The sequence below is a fragment of the Lepidochelys kempii genome, chromosome 3 (genome assembly GCF_965140265.1).
Source record: "Lepidochelys kempii isolate rLepKem1 chromosome 3, rLepKem1.hap2, whole genome shotgun sequence".
NCBI classification, from domain to species: domain Eukaryota; kingdom Metazoa; phylum Chordata; order Testudines; family Cheloniidae; genus Lepidochelys; species Lepidochelys kempii.
In genome coordinates, this window is record NC_133258.1 from 59,853,739 (window position 1) to 59,870,202 (window position 16,464).

The 16,464-nt window shown below is 37.5% G+C and overlaps 1 protein-coding gene across 4 annotated transcripts in view; it reads left to right on the forward strand.

The window, feature by feature from the left end:
• MYO6 (myosin VI) overlaps nucleotides 1-16,464 on the forward strand; it is a 179,684-nt gene that overhangs the window by 74,805 nt on the left and 88,415 nt on the right. For 3 of the 4 annotated variants that reach the window (XM_073336482.1, XM_073336483.1, XM_073336484.1), the window contains exons 9-12: nucleotides 718-882; nucleotides 8,408-8,488; nucleotides 11,866-12,046; nucleotides 14,999-15,143. In XM_073336482.1, coding sequence (XP_073192583.1) covers nucleotides 718-882; nucleotides 8,408-8,488; nucleotides 11,866-12,046; nucleotides 14,999-15,143 — 572 coding nt within the window. Of the gene's footprint in view, nucleotides 1-717; nucleotides 883-8,407; nucleotides 8,489-11,865; nucleotides 12,047-14,998; nucleotides 15,144-15,243; nucleotides 15,866-16,464 lie in introns of those variants that run through there. The other variant, XM_073336485.1, reaches the window with a different exon arrangement.

Genomic DNA, 16,464 nt, shown 5'->3' on the forward strand with positions numbered 1-16,464 from the left:
TGCAATTATGGCATTCAACCGTTGCCTGGGAACAGATATACCAGACCAGAAGTAGGATGAGTTGAAGCAACGGTTACCTTGCTTACCAGACTCAAGGGAAAAGTTGTATTCTGTAATTCTTGAAAAAGAGAACTGAAGCCACTCCTTACCATGTCAATACTGGCAAACTGTGGGACCAAACTGATGGAATGTTATTTTAATTTACAAAAATGATCCTTTTCTACATTTAAAAATGTACCGTTAACAGATTTTAACCAGGTTTTGGCGCACACTTCTTCTGATACGTGTGCAAAAGTAAATATTGCACATTATTTATAGGTGTGTGTATGCATTACATGTGTACATTTGGGGATTTGCACATCTAAATGGGGATAAATATTTTTGTGTGTCTGTATGAAAATTTGGACCCTAATGTCTATATCAGGTATTTTGGAGCTGACTGAAATCCTACTGTTGGACTGAGTTTTTTGTGCCAAAAATGCCTGTAACTATACAGTTTAACAAAAGTTTTATTTTAATTTTGTGTTTTAAAAATAGCTTTAAATATATATTAGTATCTAAGGAAATGTTTTCATCTATTGCCTGGTAGTGGCCATCCTTTGGTACTTACAGAGAACAGGCCATGTTGCAACACTCTTGATCAGACCAAGCAGATATATTTTTAGATGTCTGTATTTCTTGGATGATTAAAAACATAATTGTTTTTCTTCCTTCTAGAATTTGGTGGTTGGTGGATTTGTATCACATTATCTTCTGGAGAAATCCAGGATCTGTGTGCAAGGCAAAGAGGAGAGGAATTACCACATATTTTACAGGCTTTGTGCAGGTGCTCCTGAAGATATTAGGCAAAAGCTGTATTTAAGTTCTCCAGATAACTTTAGGGTGAGTTTGCTGCTGCTTTTGGTTTTTTTGGTTTTTTGGTTTTTTTTAAATCTTTTTATCTTGTTATTAACATACATGAACTCTTCAAACAAATGTCAACAAATCTTATTCAGCATCTCTATTTGTTACCTTTAAAAGACCAATATGTAGTGTTAATCTCTTACTATTGTGTATTTATTTATTCATTTATTATAAAATCTACTTGATACTAATATAAGGCTGTCTACCATTTTTCTGTTTAAAGGATTTCCCATACTTCATTTCTCCATGCCATAATCTTGGGGAATTTTTGTGCTTTTACAAAAATGAGCTATTACACATCTGGCTTGTAGTATTGATTTTATCAGTGATCCTTCCTTAGGACTGTAACCTAATGGAATCAACTATGGGTTCTATGGGTAACCTAACTTCAGTTGTCTTGACAATTTATACTTATTTTCCTCCAAAATGCTGTTATCTCAGGGAATTGCATTATATATGCAGACAGGTCCAGGAAATCGCATCCTTTCTCTCCCCCTGTATCCCCATTTCTTTGGTTTTGTCTCCCCTTCCTGTGTATTCTCATCCCCACCTAGTTCCCACCAGCTCCACCCACTCATCTTCCCTTCTCCATCCTGATCTCCTTCCACCAACATAAATCTAGGTCCCACATCCATGGCATCTTCCTAAATTCTGTTGATATTTACCCCAACCCTGCCGCTCCTTTCACCCGCACAGTCTCCGCCTCCCATATCCATTCCTGCCACCATCTTAATCCCTCTCATGCCACCTAACCTCCTGCCAATAATCCCCTTCTTTCTCCCATCCTTCCTCCCTTCTCTTTCTGTCTCTGGATTGCCCACTCCCATTTCTAAAAATATTTCAGCTATCCATGACCTCTTTATATCTCACTCCTTCCAGTTCTTGGCTCTCAAAGAGATCGGGATCCATTCATGTGACACTCCTCTACAGCTGATGCATCTGCCAGAGATTTCTTCTCCAATACTTCTGCTCTGGACCAGACTGTGGTGGGGTGTTGGGCTTCTCCCCCGCTCCTGGTGCTTCCAGTCACACTGCATCTGACTCTCCTTCCACTCCATGATCCTGTCATCTACTGTCAGCATTCCTCTCTGATTTCAACTCCTGGCTCTCTTTTTTCCCCTCTCCTTATCTCCCACACTCATCGTCTGTGACCTCAGTTTCCATGTTGCTGACGCATCCAACTCTTCAACTGCACACTTCCTCACCCTCACTTCTTCAGTTGATCCGCAGCCCTGGTTCAACTCTCCCACTCAGCCAAAGGGCTGTTCACTTGACTTAATCTTCACCAAGCACTGCTTTCTTTCTAATCTCTCTGTTGCTGAGTTTCCCTCTCTGATCATCCTCATGATCTCCCCCTACCCCATAACCTGTCAGTTGGCCTTTCCATGATCTCCAGTAAATCAGTGTTGATGACTTCTCTTCTGCTCTCAGCCCTGTCCTCTTTTCTCTTTTTTCCCTCACTGTGGTTGTTGATTCTTTGTATACTTCACTCCCCCCCTCCCTGGACTCTTTAGGCCATCTCTCCCTCATTGTAAGGTCTGCCCTGCTCTCTCCCAACATCTGCTTTCTCTGCTCCTCCTTGCATGCGGCAGTGTGTCATTGGAGGAATCCTGTAATCAGGCTGATTTCCTCTACTACAAATATGATTTTTCCTCCTTCAATTCTGCCATTTTCCTAGGTAGATATTTCTACTACTCCAGCTTGAGCCCCATTCCTGCAGTCCCAGATGCCTTTTCATTGTCTTTGACTCATTGCTCCAACCCTCCCTTCTTGTTGCCTCCATCCTCCTCTCTGCACAGGACCTTGCCAATTTCTTCCCTGAGTCAAATGGCAAAATATAACACACAAAATCCCATCCCCTTGGCTTGCCTTCATTTCCCCTCTTACAATGCTTTTATTAGCCTCCTTGTGACAGAGGCTTCTTTACTGCCCTCTTCCTCTAACCTCTCCACTTGACCAAGTGACCCCATCCCATCCCATCCCTGATCTCTCTCTGACCTACTCTCATCCATTTCCTTACTCTTCTCCTTAACCTCTCTCTCTCCTCCAGCTTTTCCCCTCAAAATACAAGCATGCTCTAGTCTCCCCCGGCTTAAATAAATCCCCCAAAGCCACCATCTTGACTCTACTTGCCTCTCGGACTACTGCCTCGTCACCCTTATTGAATGTACTGTCTGCAATTGTCAAAAAGGAGTTTCTTTCCTCTGATCCTATTCTAGACCATCTCCAGTCTGTTTTCCTCCCCTTGTACTCCATTGAAACTGCTCTCACCAAAGGCTCAAGCTCAGAACCAGCATTCCATCCTTATCTTCGATCTGTCAGCTGCCTTCAACACCACTGACCATCTTCTTCTTTTGGAAATTTTGTGCTCCCTTGATTTCTGTGACTCTGTCCTCTCCTGGTTCTCCTCCTACCTCTTGAAATGCTCCTTCAGCATGTCCTTTAGAGGATCCTCCTCATCCCCTCTCCAACTTTCAATGGGACTTCCATAGGACTCTGTCCTTGGACCCTTTCTCTTCTCCTCCTACAGCTTATCTCTGGATGATCTCATCTGTAAACATAAATTCGTATATCACCTTTGTGTTGAGGTCTAACGGATGTACTTCTCTACCCCAGGCCTCTCTCCTTCTATCCAAACTTAAATATTGGCCTGTTTGTCTGACGTCTCCTCATGGATGTATAGCCCTCAATTTAAGTTAAACATAACTGAAATATATTTGTTCCACATGACCTCCTTTCTCACCTGTTGTGAAAAACACCCTCATCCTGCTTGTTTGTCAGGCCCATAGCTTGGACCTTTCTCTCTCCTCACATCCAGGCTAAGTTTAAATCTTCCCAATTTTTTCTGCATAACATCTCTAAGATGCCTTTCTTATGCACCCACAAAGCTAAAACGCTCCTCCAGTCTTTCATTATCTTGTCTTGTCTCCTGGGACATCGTCGTCTTTTATTTTGACACATGCAATCTGCTGAGATCCATTCAGAATGCTGCTGCAAAGATCATTGTCCTAGCCCATCAGTTTGACCATGTCCCCCCTTCACTGGCTCCCCCTTCTCTATTGCATCAAACATAAGCTGCTTTTTTTCCATTTTCAGGGCCTTTTGTAGAATATCCCTACCTACCTATTGCCTCCCATATGTCTATTCTCATCTCCAGTCAGCCCATGCTGCTGGCATCCCATACTCATTTGTTTCATTTTCAAGTTTCATGCTCTGCTATGCTGTCCTTCATGCTTGGGAGGAAGTCCCCCTAAATGTCTGCAAAGCTACCTTATTATTCTCCTTCAGAGTCTCCTTAAAACTCAGCCATGATGTCTCATGCTGACCCATATTGTCTCCTTGTTTCCTTGTATTCTCTTATTGTCCTGCCTGTATTTATCTGCTTTCTCTTGTCTTATACTTAGATGGTAAGATCTCTGGTGCAGGAGCTGTCTTTTTTTGTTGTGTTTGTACAGTGCCATGACTAGGGCTTCTGAGTGCTATGGTAATATAGATGATAATACAGACCTTATTCCCCCATATCTAAAGTTGACTCCTTTCTATATAATTTTTTTCGCTTAAATGGAGTGAGATACTGTTCGTGAAATATTTTATAATAATTTTCCATAGTGGTTACACAGGTAGAAAATGTTTTGGATCTCCTCCAGACATTTCCCCATTGTTCCAAAATAATATGTTCTTAGCTACTTCTCCGTTTTTTCCATCACTACCTGCTAGATCTATCAATAACTTATGCCATGTGGAAATTGGGCCCTGTTGAGTTGGACTTGCCAGTAGTGGGTGTAATTTCCACCCCTGCAAATTTTGGTTTATTCCAATCCAGCACATCATTTTTTGGAATAATGGGAGGAAAATAAATTCATGTAGGTGATGGAGGTTAGGAGAAATATTTTCTTTTAAGTACTTTGTTTAGTCTATACAAATTCATATGTATCTTGTAGCTGTTTAGTTGTAGATTACTCAAGCCCTATATTTAATGCTTCAGATTTAGTATTAGTAGCCTGATTTATCACTGAACTCATGAATTTCTTTCAGAAAGTAATAGATTATGCAGGACTGGTAAGCATTAATAGCACATCATCCACATACAATACAGTTTTATGTTCTGTTTTATTAACTGTTTTATTAACTGTAACTCCTTGCTATGCTTCTATTCTGATGAGATTGTTGAAGAGGGTTAGCAAGAAAGGGAATAGAGGACAACCTTGTCTGATTCTTCTTTGTGGATGAAATTCTTTATAGCTGAACATTTTAATTTTTATCCTGGCAGAGGAAGTGGTGTCCCATAATATATTTATCCAGTTCTTCATTTTGTCTCAAAACCCCATCTCTAATATCAGTGTTTTTAAGACCTTTACTTTATCAAGTACTTCCTTGGGCTCGAGGAATAGCAGTAGACTTTTAATGCTTTTTATTCTGCATTTTACAAATTCTTCCTATGATTCTTCTGATGTTGTTACTCAATTTATCTATTGTGTATGAAGCCCATTCAGTGTGTGGTAACTGAGGAAAGACAGCTTCTGTTCTTTAGGATGAGATTTTTTCCCTCCAGAAATACTGGTGACTAAAAATTTTTTTGTTTTTGTTTTTTGTTTTCGGGTGTGTTTTGTTTAACAAATCCATTTGTTTTCACATCATGTGGAAACAATTTTCCATAGTTATCTTCTTTATTGTGTTCTTCCCCCCCACACCTGTTCATGTTTGCTTCAGGAGCTGAATCTCAAACCTGTGCAAAGTTATGAAAGTGGAGGCAAGATTTATGTTCTGCTTAAAATTGAGCTTTCTGAGTCCAGTGCTGGTAACAGCTGCTACCACTGCCTATGCAGAAGTGCTGTTACTTTACTGTTTTATGATGATGTATTTATTTAAGGTGCCTAGAATCACACTGGCTATTTTTTTTGCAATTATACCAGGTTATACACTGATTTGATTTGCTGTTTGCTACTAAAGTTATGTTGTTTAAGCATTATTGCCTCCCAGGTGTTTCTGTTCCATTGAGTATGTGTTAAGATTATTTTCACCAGTCTGCATAATTGCAGAATAGTTTGTTTTATTTAGATGTTCATTTGAGTGCTTTCAAATAATGACTTACATGGTCAGAGAGATTCACTTTGTGTAAACAGCAAATGTAACATTTTAACTCTTCCTCCCTTTTTCTTTGAGATTAAGGTACATCATCTTTTCTTCAGTTATCACAGAAATTTAAGATGATAATTTTAGAAAAGCTGAAGTAAAAAATCTCTTTCCATGAAATTCATTTTAATATTAAGGCTATTTTTATATAAGTAGTCTCTCAGATTTCAGGATTACAAATTGAGGTCCCAAACTAGTGTCAGTCCTTTTAGGACTCACATTGATTATGCAATCCCTTTTTATTTATAATTGAGGATGATAGCGGATAACAAATACCCTGAAGGTTGAAGAAAATAACACATTGGTGTTTAATCTAGTTAAACTCTAAAACCCCTAATCGTCATCTTTTATTATATGCTTTGAAAATACCTTTTTGCCCTAAACCTAATCTGTGTATTGACTGGAGTTCTTTGTTTTATAATAAAACCCACTATGTTTGGATTAAGCTTCTCCTTTATAGGAAACCTATTAAATTCCACAGTCATTCACTTTGTAAATCTGTAAGATTTCCACTGGAAACCTCAAGTCCTATTCATGTAAACATGTAACTTTTTTTCTCAATTACAAAACTATTTCTGAGGTCAACTCCGTAAGAGTTTCAATGCATAGAGAAACATTTCTATTTTTAAAACGTATTGTACAGGTGGGCTCTGTGCGCTGTCTCCACCCATAGGCGCCATCCCCGCAGTTCCCATTGGCTGCAGTTCCCAGCCAATGGGCGCTGTGGAGCTGGTGCTCGAGATGGAGGCAGCAGTGGAGAGGCCTCACCTCCGTGTAGGAGCTTGAGGGACACGTCAGGGGAGCCGCACGGAGCCAGGTAGGGAGCCTGCCAGCCCCGCCAACCCCCTTCACCCTCAGCAGCAACGGGAGTCCCAGCCGCGCTCCACCGCTTCCCCCCCCCCCCCCAGCAGGTGTGGCATCCCTGGGCCGCCCCCCTCCTCAGAGCACCCAAGGTTTAGTCAGGGGAATATAGTACAAGTCACAGGCCATGAATTCTTGTTTACTGCCTGCCCTGTCCATGACTTTTACTAAAAATACCCACAACTAAAACATAGTCTTACCTGTGAAACAGCATGCAGTGTAGTTGTAGCCATTTTGGTCCCAGGATATTAGAGAGACCAGGTGGGTGAGGTAATTTTTTTGGACCAACTTCTGTTGGTGAGAGAGACTATCTTTTGTGTGTGGCTTGAAAGCTTGTCTCTCTCACCGGTGTGAAACTTGGCAGCTTTGTAAACATTGAGGATAATACTTACCAATTTCCATAACAGTGCTCTGAGGATTAATTATGGTAAAGTTTGTGCATCACTTTGCAAATGTAAAATGCTAGTAGGTACTGTTTTTTTATAATTTAATGCCCCCTGCAGCTTCTGACTACAAATGGGAAGGCAAATGCAGTTCCCAAAAACCAAGCTTGACTGCAGTTATCTATGGGTGGAGTTTACTACCTGTAGGAATACACATTTTGTCCTGTTATAAACCATTTCCCCCTTATTTGGAGCTTCATTTCCTGTATCTTTCAAAGCAGTTCATTATGAAGTTACTAGTTGCATCTTCATATGTTTTGCTTTTTAAAATGGGGCATAAACTCTTGTTTTCCTCCAACAGCAGGTGTCCCTTTGGTGCGAAATTTCACACAGTGTCTGATGTACGTCATCGGTATTAGCTTTTGTTTTGCTGAGGTATCACTTAATTTCTTTGGTGTGGAGATACATTTTAAGAGATTCCAGATATGTATTATAAAATTTTGAAGAGACGTGTGTGTTACCCAAACTAAATTTACTTGAGAACAGACTAGACTTGACTGGAGGTGTTTTACAAGAGTACTTAATATTGCAGAATGTACCCTGGTACTGAAAAATTGAAATGCTGAAACTGACAGCTGGCTTTCTATGAAGTAGCACCTTTTCTTTTGTTACTTACTTGCAAGGTTTTATACAGGTTGATTTAATTCAGTACTAAATGTCTAGGTAAGTCTAGGAATTATATGTCTCTTTCAAGTCACAAAGATGTTCCGTTTAATAGCTGTGTCTGATTTAATAGTTCATTTATGAGTTCTCACTGTGTCTTCCCAGTTTGCTTACAAGAAGTACTTTTGTTAGAATAAAATTACTTTCAAATAAGATTTTTTTCCCCATTTTCCAATTCTGTGATACCATTGTTATAAATAAGATATTGCTTTCAAGGAAGTAATCCTGAATGCCTGATAGTATGTGATTGGTGTCATATGTTGAAGTTAGAAGAGGTAGTGCACCTCTGGGTTAGTATGATATACTGTAATTGGACTGAAGCACTAAATCATCGGCTAATTATCTCCTTGCTGTTTTGTTTTATTTTATTTATATATGACATACATTTTCCCCTTCTGTTGTAGTATTTAAATCGTGGCTGCACTAGGTACTTTGCTACCAAAGACACGGACAAGCAAATTTTGCAAAACCGCAAAAGTCCTGAGGTATGGTATATTTTCCACATTTTCAATTACTTCAAATTACTGTCTTATGCGGATCATGTTAAAAATGTCAGTCACACTTGTTTAGAATAAAAGGAAATATTCATTTTACACATCTTACTTGACAGGTTTAAATGGGAACTGGCTGGCATGTTTAAAGTTCTAGTTTTGGAGTGTTACTAATACTTTATTTCAGGTTCAATACTGGAAAGACTTCTTAAAAACAAAAATGTAAATTTATAGCCTAAAATGTAACCCCTAAAATATTTTAAAAATCGCTTTTTAATTTTTATCATACTTTAATACCGATATTTGTCTTAATGACTCAGCAGATCTTCAATGGGAGACAAAACAAATATCTTATACAGAATGTTATCTTAAATTCTTGCTTCTCTTAGCAGTGATACTTTGCAGAGCATTGTTTATTCACCACTTATGATTGTTGACAACCTTTTTGCTTTGCTTTTGTTAATAGCTGGGTATGGTATATTTACCCAGAGAATTATTTGGAATTACTGTACAATTAATTATATTCCTATGAATTAGATGCAGAAACCAATAAGCAGAAAATACAAGTAAAGCTTTTTTCTGTCACAAAAAAGTTTAACCAGTTGAGATTGAATTCTCTTTCATAATTTTTTAAAAAAAAATCTCTTGTTGGTGCTGTTGTAAAGTTTTGGACAATTCTGTATTTCATAGTCGTTACTAAGTTAGAAGTGTGACTTGGGGCACTGAGTGTCAAAAGCCATGACCTCACTGGCTGGTTAGGCCCTTTTAGTAGTGTCATAGCCACACACCAACTCTTTAAGCACAATTATGACTTAATCGCCAGGAAGAGCACGTTGTCTTCACCACACTCTTTTTTTCTCAACTGGTTTCTCTTATCCTACTAGTAGGAAGTATTTTTCCTAGTGGAACAGTGCATTTCTGAGTAGAACATGTGAAATGTCACACCTCCCCCACAAAAATAAACTAATTACATTGTAAACAGTAATTTAAATGACTGGATCTGATGTTCTAATAAAGGTAAGACACTTCAGGTAATTCAACAAGACTATTGCGGAACTTCTCAGGTGGCTCAAGGCGCTTGATTTTCAGTTGAATGCCTGATAATGCATTCCACTCATGTACCAATACCCTATTACTTTGCACCCTGGAGTGGTTTATTACAGTTTTGTGGGTGAGAGGGAGTGTTAAATTTTGACTTTCCACCACCAAGCTGTAAGGTATCCTCATGAATGTCTGTCTTGGCAGATAATTAAGCCAATCAAAGAAAATGTTTAATCTAACAGTTCATTGTGAGTGCTGCTGAGCTATAGAAATACTGTTCTTTCTTGGGCATTTTTTATACCAAAGTTCAGTTTGAAACAAATGTTAATGTCTAAATTAAAATGTACTAAAAGGAAGAGATGATGTTGGAAATGAATGTTGACCACTAAGTAGTGAAACAAATGATACCACTGAATATTATGTCCTTTTCTTTGAAGAACTACATTTCTTTGGGAATGGATGGCAAACTATTTACTGAGGACAGGTTTCAGAGTGGTAGCCGTTGTAGTCTGTATCAGCAAAAACAATGAGGAGTACTTGTGGCACCTTATAGACTAACACATTTATTTGGGCATAAGCTTTCGTGGGCTAAAACCCACTTCATCACATGCATGGAGTGGAAAATACAGTAGGAAGAGATATTTTTATAGATATATATCAGTACATGAAAAGATGGGAGTTGCCTTACCAAGTGGGGGGTTGAGACAATTCGATTAAAGTGGGCGATTATCAACAGGATGAACAATCACTTTTGTAGTGGTAATCAGGGTGGCTCATTTCAAACAGTTAACAAGAAGGTGGGAGTAACAGTAGGGGCAAATTAGCATGGGGAAATTAGGGTTTTTTGTTTTGTTTTTTAGTTCTTGTAGTGACCCAAGAACTAAAACAAAACAAAAACCTAATTTCTCCATGCTAATTTGCCCCTACTGTTACTCCCACCTTCTGGTTAACTGTTTGAAATAAGTCTTGGCAGATTACTACTACAAAAGTGATTGTTCAGCCTGTTGATAATAGCCCACTTTCATATAATTGTCTCAACCCGCCAGTTGGTCAGGCAACTCTCATCTTTTCATGTACTGCTATATATATATTTTCCTACTGTATTTTCCACTGCATGCATCTGATGAAGTGGGTTTTAGCCCACAAAAGCTTATGCCCAAATAAATGTGTTAGTCTATAAGGTGCCGCAAGTAGTCCTTGTTGTATTTACTGAGGGGTAATAGAAAAGGGCAAGTTTTTCATAGTACACTAGAACCTCAAGTCTAGCTATCTAACTGGAAACTATTGTATTGCCAAGTTCTTTTTAGATAGGCAATGGTCGTTTTTGCTCTGTCACTTATTAAACTTATTCCTGTTGTATATTTTAATATAAATAGCTCAATAGTGAATTAATGTTTAAATTATTTTTCTTTTCCTTATCAGGAAGATGAGGTGATCATTTTACATAATTAGAAAATTTAGTTAAATTTTTGTGTGCGTCTAAATACTGTTTGACGTGAATCTTTCAAATGCATGCACTATTTTATTCTGAGATGACAATAGAAGTGTTTTCACTATAGGCTATTATATGGACTCTTCTTTCAATTAAATTAGGCATCTTTTTCAATTTAAAGCATTTTAAAATTTAATTGTAAAGTTAAAAATTGTGTATATGTTTGATTTAGCCTTTTGGCTGCAAGCAGTTGTTTACTGTCTCCCACCCTGAAATAATACAGTTGTGGCATTCTGGTGTCAAGACAACCAGTAAAAGCTGAATATAATATTTAATGGGTGTGTGTCTTTTAACCTTTAAAGCACTACAGACACACATACTTTTCTGAGCAGGAAATGCAAACTAGTATACTTTTGTAAACCACCCAATGAAAGACTCCCATTCTTTTCCATTTTTGAATCATCCTGTATCCCCTTCTTCTTTCTGTCAATGTCATCCCCATAATGATGTCATTAGCACCTCAACCTGTCTTTCCCCGTCAAAGACTAGAACTCCTCCCCAGTTCATATACTGAACCTTTCACAACTGCTTTTTGCCATCACCCTTGCTATCTGCTGCTGAACGGTTTGTTTTCCTGTTTCCCCTCCCCTAGCTGTCAAACTCTCCTACTTTGTTAGATCTCTTCTAAAGTTTGGTTAATTTTCTCAGAGCCAAGGACACTTGAAAGCAAGTTATAGTATTTTTAAGCATGTGCAAATAGTAACATCTTTAATCCCTTTATATAGTTTATTGTTTTGTTTTTGCATGTTTTGTGCTGCTTGTTCATAAACTAAATTATTAATTACAATTTACTTTCAATCATTTGATTAAATTGTCTGCTTTTCTTGCTCTTTAATAGTACCTAAAAGCAGGTTCCCTGAAGGATCCTCTACTAGATGACCATGGAGACTTCAACAGAATGTGCACAGCAATGAAAAAGATTGGCTTGGATGATGAAGAGAAGCTTGATCTTTTCCGAGTAGTAGCCGGTGTCCTTCACCTTGGAAATATTGATTTTGAGGAAGCTGGGAGTACTTCAGGTTAGATGAATTTTTTTATTATAGGCTTCTTCTAAAAAGGTGTGAATGCTTCTTGACTAGACGACTAACTGAGGTAAACTGCACCCTACATTCTGAAACAAAATCCTGTTCAATATCTGCTCCATAGCTAAAGTTAATCTAGCTGCCCATTATCAACCTCATCTTCTTTTGAAGACCTGTTTTCTAACTTCATCAAAAAATATACTAACACAGTCCCCCTGAAATTGTTCAGGAAACAGGTTTCCTGGAAAGTTTTTGGTACAAGTCAGAAAAGAAATTTTGCACAGCTCTGTTTTGAAAATTTACCTGTCATTCAATTTTTAAAAATTTCCTAGCTTGATTTTGGCTCTTATCACTAGCATGTCTTGGCTTAGAAACTCAGCTGTCTGGTTTTTTGTTAACTTTGGTAAGGAGAAATACCTTCCTTTTAGTAATTTTGGGATGAAGGAAGAAAGTGGTGCACTAAAAAGATCTGTAATATAATCAGCTTTATAATGTTACAATTGGTAGGGAAGAGGGTAGTTGGGGGCTAACTAGAGCAGAGATATAAATTGAAGGTACATGAAGGCTGGAGGAGGGGAAGTAAGGAGCAACTGGGAAACTGATAATCTTACTATGCAACTTACGAGACTTTGTTAGGTCTGTTTGCTATTTTGCTATCCTTCTTGTTTCTTTAAATGTATTTATTTATTGCTGCTCTGTTTTATGGATGAGACTTAAGAGAACCCCAATCTTGACACGCTTTGAATTTGTCCAGGATAGAATTATTCTCTATGTGGAACTGTGTATGTCTAAGATGACAAGATAGTGGTTTTTTAACTTGTTCTTCTCTTCCTCTCCTCCTGCTACCTGCATAACCAGGTCCATATTTGCACAAATCTGTTAGAATGAGCATGTAGAGAAATGTTTAAAATTATTTTTAGAGGTTTATAAGTGTAAATTGACTAGCTTCTGATTGCAGGCATGAATTGGGTGTGGAAAATGTGAAAGAAGGGAAAGCTGGGAAAGATGGGCAGTGGGCTGGGGGTAGTAAGGAGCTGTTTGGTCCTGTTTAGGGGAAGGAGCATGGGATGTATGGTGGAGTGGGGTGAAGAAAGGAGACAGGTAGGGAGGAAGGGGGAGTTGCAGAGGCCAGAAGACATGGAAGCAGGACTGTCAGGGATTGGGAACGGCATGGAATATCTGAGTGCGGAGGATGGATGGGAACATAGAAGGGCAGAGTCTTTTATTTAAACTTACAATTCAAACTGTTTTCTAGAATAACATCTTTAAGAGCTCAAAGTTTTAAATGTGAGTAAAAGCCCCACCCATTCTCCCTCCTCCTGTGTATACGCATAGAGGTGTCTAATACACTTGCTGACACTTGCAGAAAGGTAGCCTAGCTTTGATGGGCCGAATATATTCTGCTGGATCAGGACTGTACTCCTGAAGTGTGTTTATACCAACATGATTTAAACTTTTGCTGCTGCTTCAGAAAGCTGGGGGATTTCCAGACAAAATCTTTTGGTTTATAAAAGTTATGTTTGAAAGTGGTGTGTCAGTGGAGCCCAGTTTACTCCCAGGAATTACATTTCTTCACAAACCCACTACTCTTTTAAAGAACTCAAATGTTTTATTGTCTGTCAATGAACAGTTAAGGTATTCAGGCATTCCTCCACTGATTCTTCATCATTTGTGATTACCCTCACAATATTTCCACCTTAGTTTTCGAGTTATGAGGGATAAAAAGTTTGTGCTTCTGGAAAAAGTAATAACACTTTATTTTAATTTTGAAGATACAGAAACCTTAACTCTGGAAAAATGCTGGATTTTTTTAAAATTATTATTTCAATGCCTTGCTTAACTGTTGTGGGTCTATGAGCAGATTCTAATTCAGATTAGAAATAAAGCATAAATTTTTAACACTGAAGGTAATTAACAGTTGGAACAATTTACCTAAGGATATGGTGGATTCTCTTGGAATGGTGGAATCTTTAAATCAAGACTGGTTGTCTTTGTAAGAGAAATGCTATAGTTCAGACAGGTTTGGCCTTAAAAATGTATTACTCTAATTACACTTTACAGCATCATGAAACATTGTAATGCTGGAAAGGCCTTCACTGTGCATTTGTCAAAGAAAGCATTTAAGGGAAACAAGTGTCATTTCTGCCAAGTCAATCCTTATTTTTCTTGTGTAGCATACACAAGTTTATGGTTAACTAATGTCAGGGTTATCATGTTACGTGCCATGTTTCTAAGAAAGTAAAGTCTGATTTATTATATGTCATGTGGGGAAAAACTGCTTCAGAAATTAAAGGCAACAACCATCAAGTGAAATAAGAACTGAGATATGTAATATACTTACAAGTCTAACAAAATTATGGGTGAAATATTTACAAACATAGGAATCTTTTAAAAAAGTCTTTCAAAAATAGCTATCAAAATATATACAATAAAGCAGTATAACAACTAACTAGGAAGAGTATAAACAACTACAGTACATTATCAAACATTAACATTTATTTCTCCAACTCTTTCTTTCTATATTCTGAGAGAATCCTTTCTTTAAGAGCAGGGTAGTTTTATATATCTTTAGTTTTTGGAACCAAGAAATGCATCCTTTGATGTCAAGAATTCTGTGGGTTAGGAAAACTGATCTTCAGGTTGCAGTGTTTCTTTTTCTTTAATGTCCTGTTCTGCTCTACCCTGTAGACTGGAGCGGTTTCTATTATAGTGAAAAGGGGATTTGTGAATACAAAAATGTCATACTAATGTAATACTATATGACTTGTTCGTACTCCTCAAACTTCTGTCGCACATCTCAGTAAATAGCATGTAATCACTAAATTATCAGTAATGTAAAGGTGGATATTGATTAGTCGACAGTTCTGAATTTTTTTTTTTTAATAAGTAGTCACTAATTGTCCTCTCAGCTAGCTTTGGTTGTAACATCTTTCTTAACTTGTGCTCTAGGTGGATGTATTCTGAAGAACAAATCTAGTCAGTCTTTAGAATGCTGCGCAGAATTGCTAGGTTTGGATCAGGATGATCTGCGTGTCAGCTTAACCACCAGAGTCATGCTTACAACAGCAGGGGGCACCAAAGGAACGGTTATAAAGTAAGTTCAGAACACTCCTCTGTTCAGCTGTAAATGCAAAAGTAGCCCATTTAAAAATAAATTGTAAAAGTGATTATAGATTTTTTTTTTTAATTAACAGCCCTGCATTGTTCAACACACATCTGCTTGTCTGTAAACAGTCTCTGAAACATGGACTTTGACGCAGGGTTTCTCAGTCTTTCTCACTGCTTTAATAAGAGAGTCAACTTCCTGATACCAAAGTGCTTGAAACAGTAAATAAAATACTTACCACCACAGCAGTTTTTATTCTCTCATCCCCACCTTCAACTGTAGGAATTGGATACTGTCCGTGTAACAAAAATAGCAATTATGAGTGATATATATATTTAATACAATATAAGTAGCATCACTGAAGTAAATTGTTTAGAAGTTCAGCCCTTTGCTTGTACATTTGAGAAAGGGCAAACGCTCTTAGGCCCGTGCTTAACCACTTTTAAGTACAAACTGAATCAATTTTAGCATAACAATGATTACTTAAAAGTTAAGGGAAAACTTAGAGTAGTTTTAAATTAAAAGTGTGTAGCACCTTTCAAGATGCGAACGGAGATGGAAGTGAAAAATATTAGCTTGTAAGTAATGGTGGTTGTGCTGGTTGTTTGTGGTGGTGGTTACAGTAGTTTGATTTTACTAAATGATCTAAAATGTACCTGTTGCCTTTCTGTGTTCTTATATTTGCTTTCATTTTGAAGGATAATGTGATTGTACTACAGTATTATGATTAAGTCATTATTTTTAAAAAATAAAAATTGACTAAGTTTTGAATTTTGTTTAAACTTCTGTATCAATTAAGTTAGGATTAAGTGTAAATGTATAGCAGTAACTTGTTTGAGCTTCTGCTGTTTAAGCAGTTAACTACTGCAGCAAACGGTGTTCGCAGAACTGGGCATATAGCTGCTGTTTATATGCATCAACAAAGACTTAAAAGAAAACTGCACAGTTAGCTTTTGTTTCATTAGGAATGTTAGAAAAATAGAACAAGAGGACAAACTAAAATGGAAAGAAATGTGCTTTAGCCATTAAAAGGGTTATTGAATTTACTTGCGTAAATAGTAATAACACATTAAAAAATCAGTAGTTCCTTTTAAAAGTGTTATAGATTTTTGTTAAATATTTATATCACTTGAGATTTAAAATGTTACTCATTACTATGATATCTTTTTGTATTTTATAGCACTAAATATTGTCATAGCAAAAATAGAATAAGTGTTGTACATCTATACAAAATAGCAAATGTTTTTGAGCAATAATTTGGTTTGACTTTGGTGTATCACACTATGGTCTTGAGTTTAAGTTGAGCACT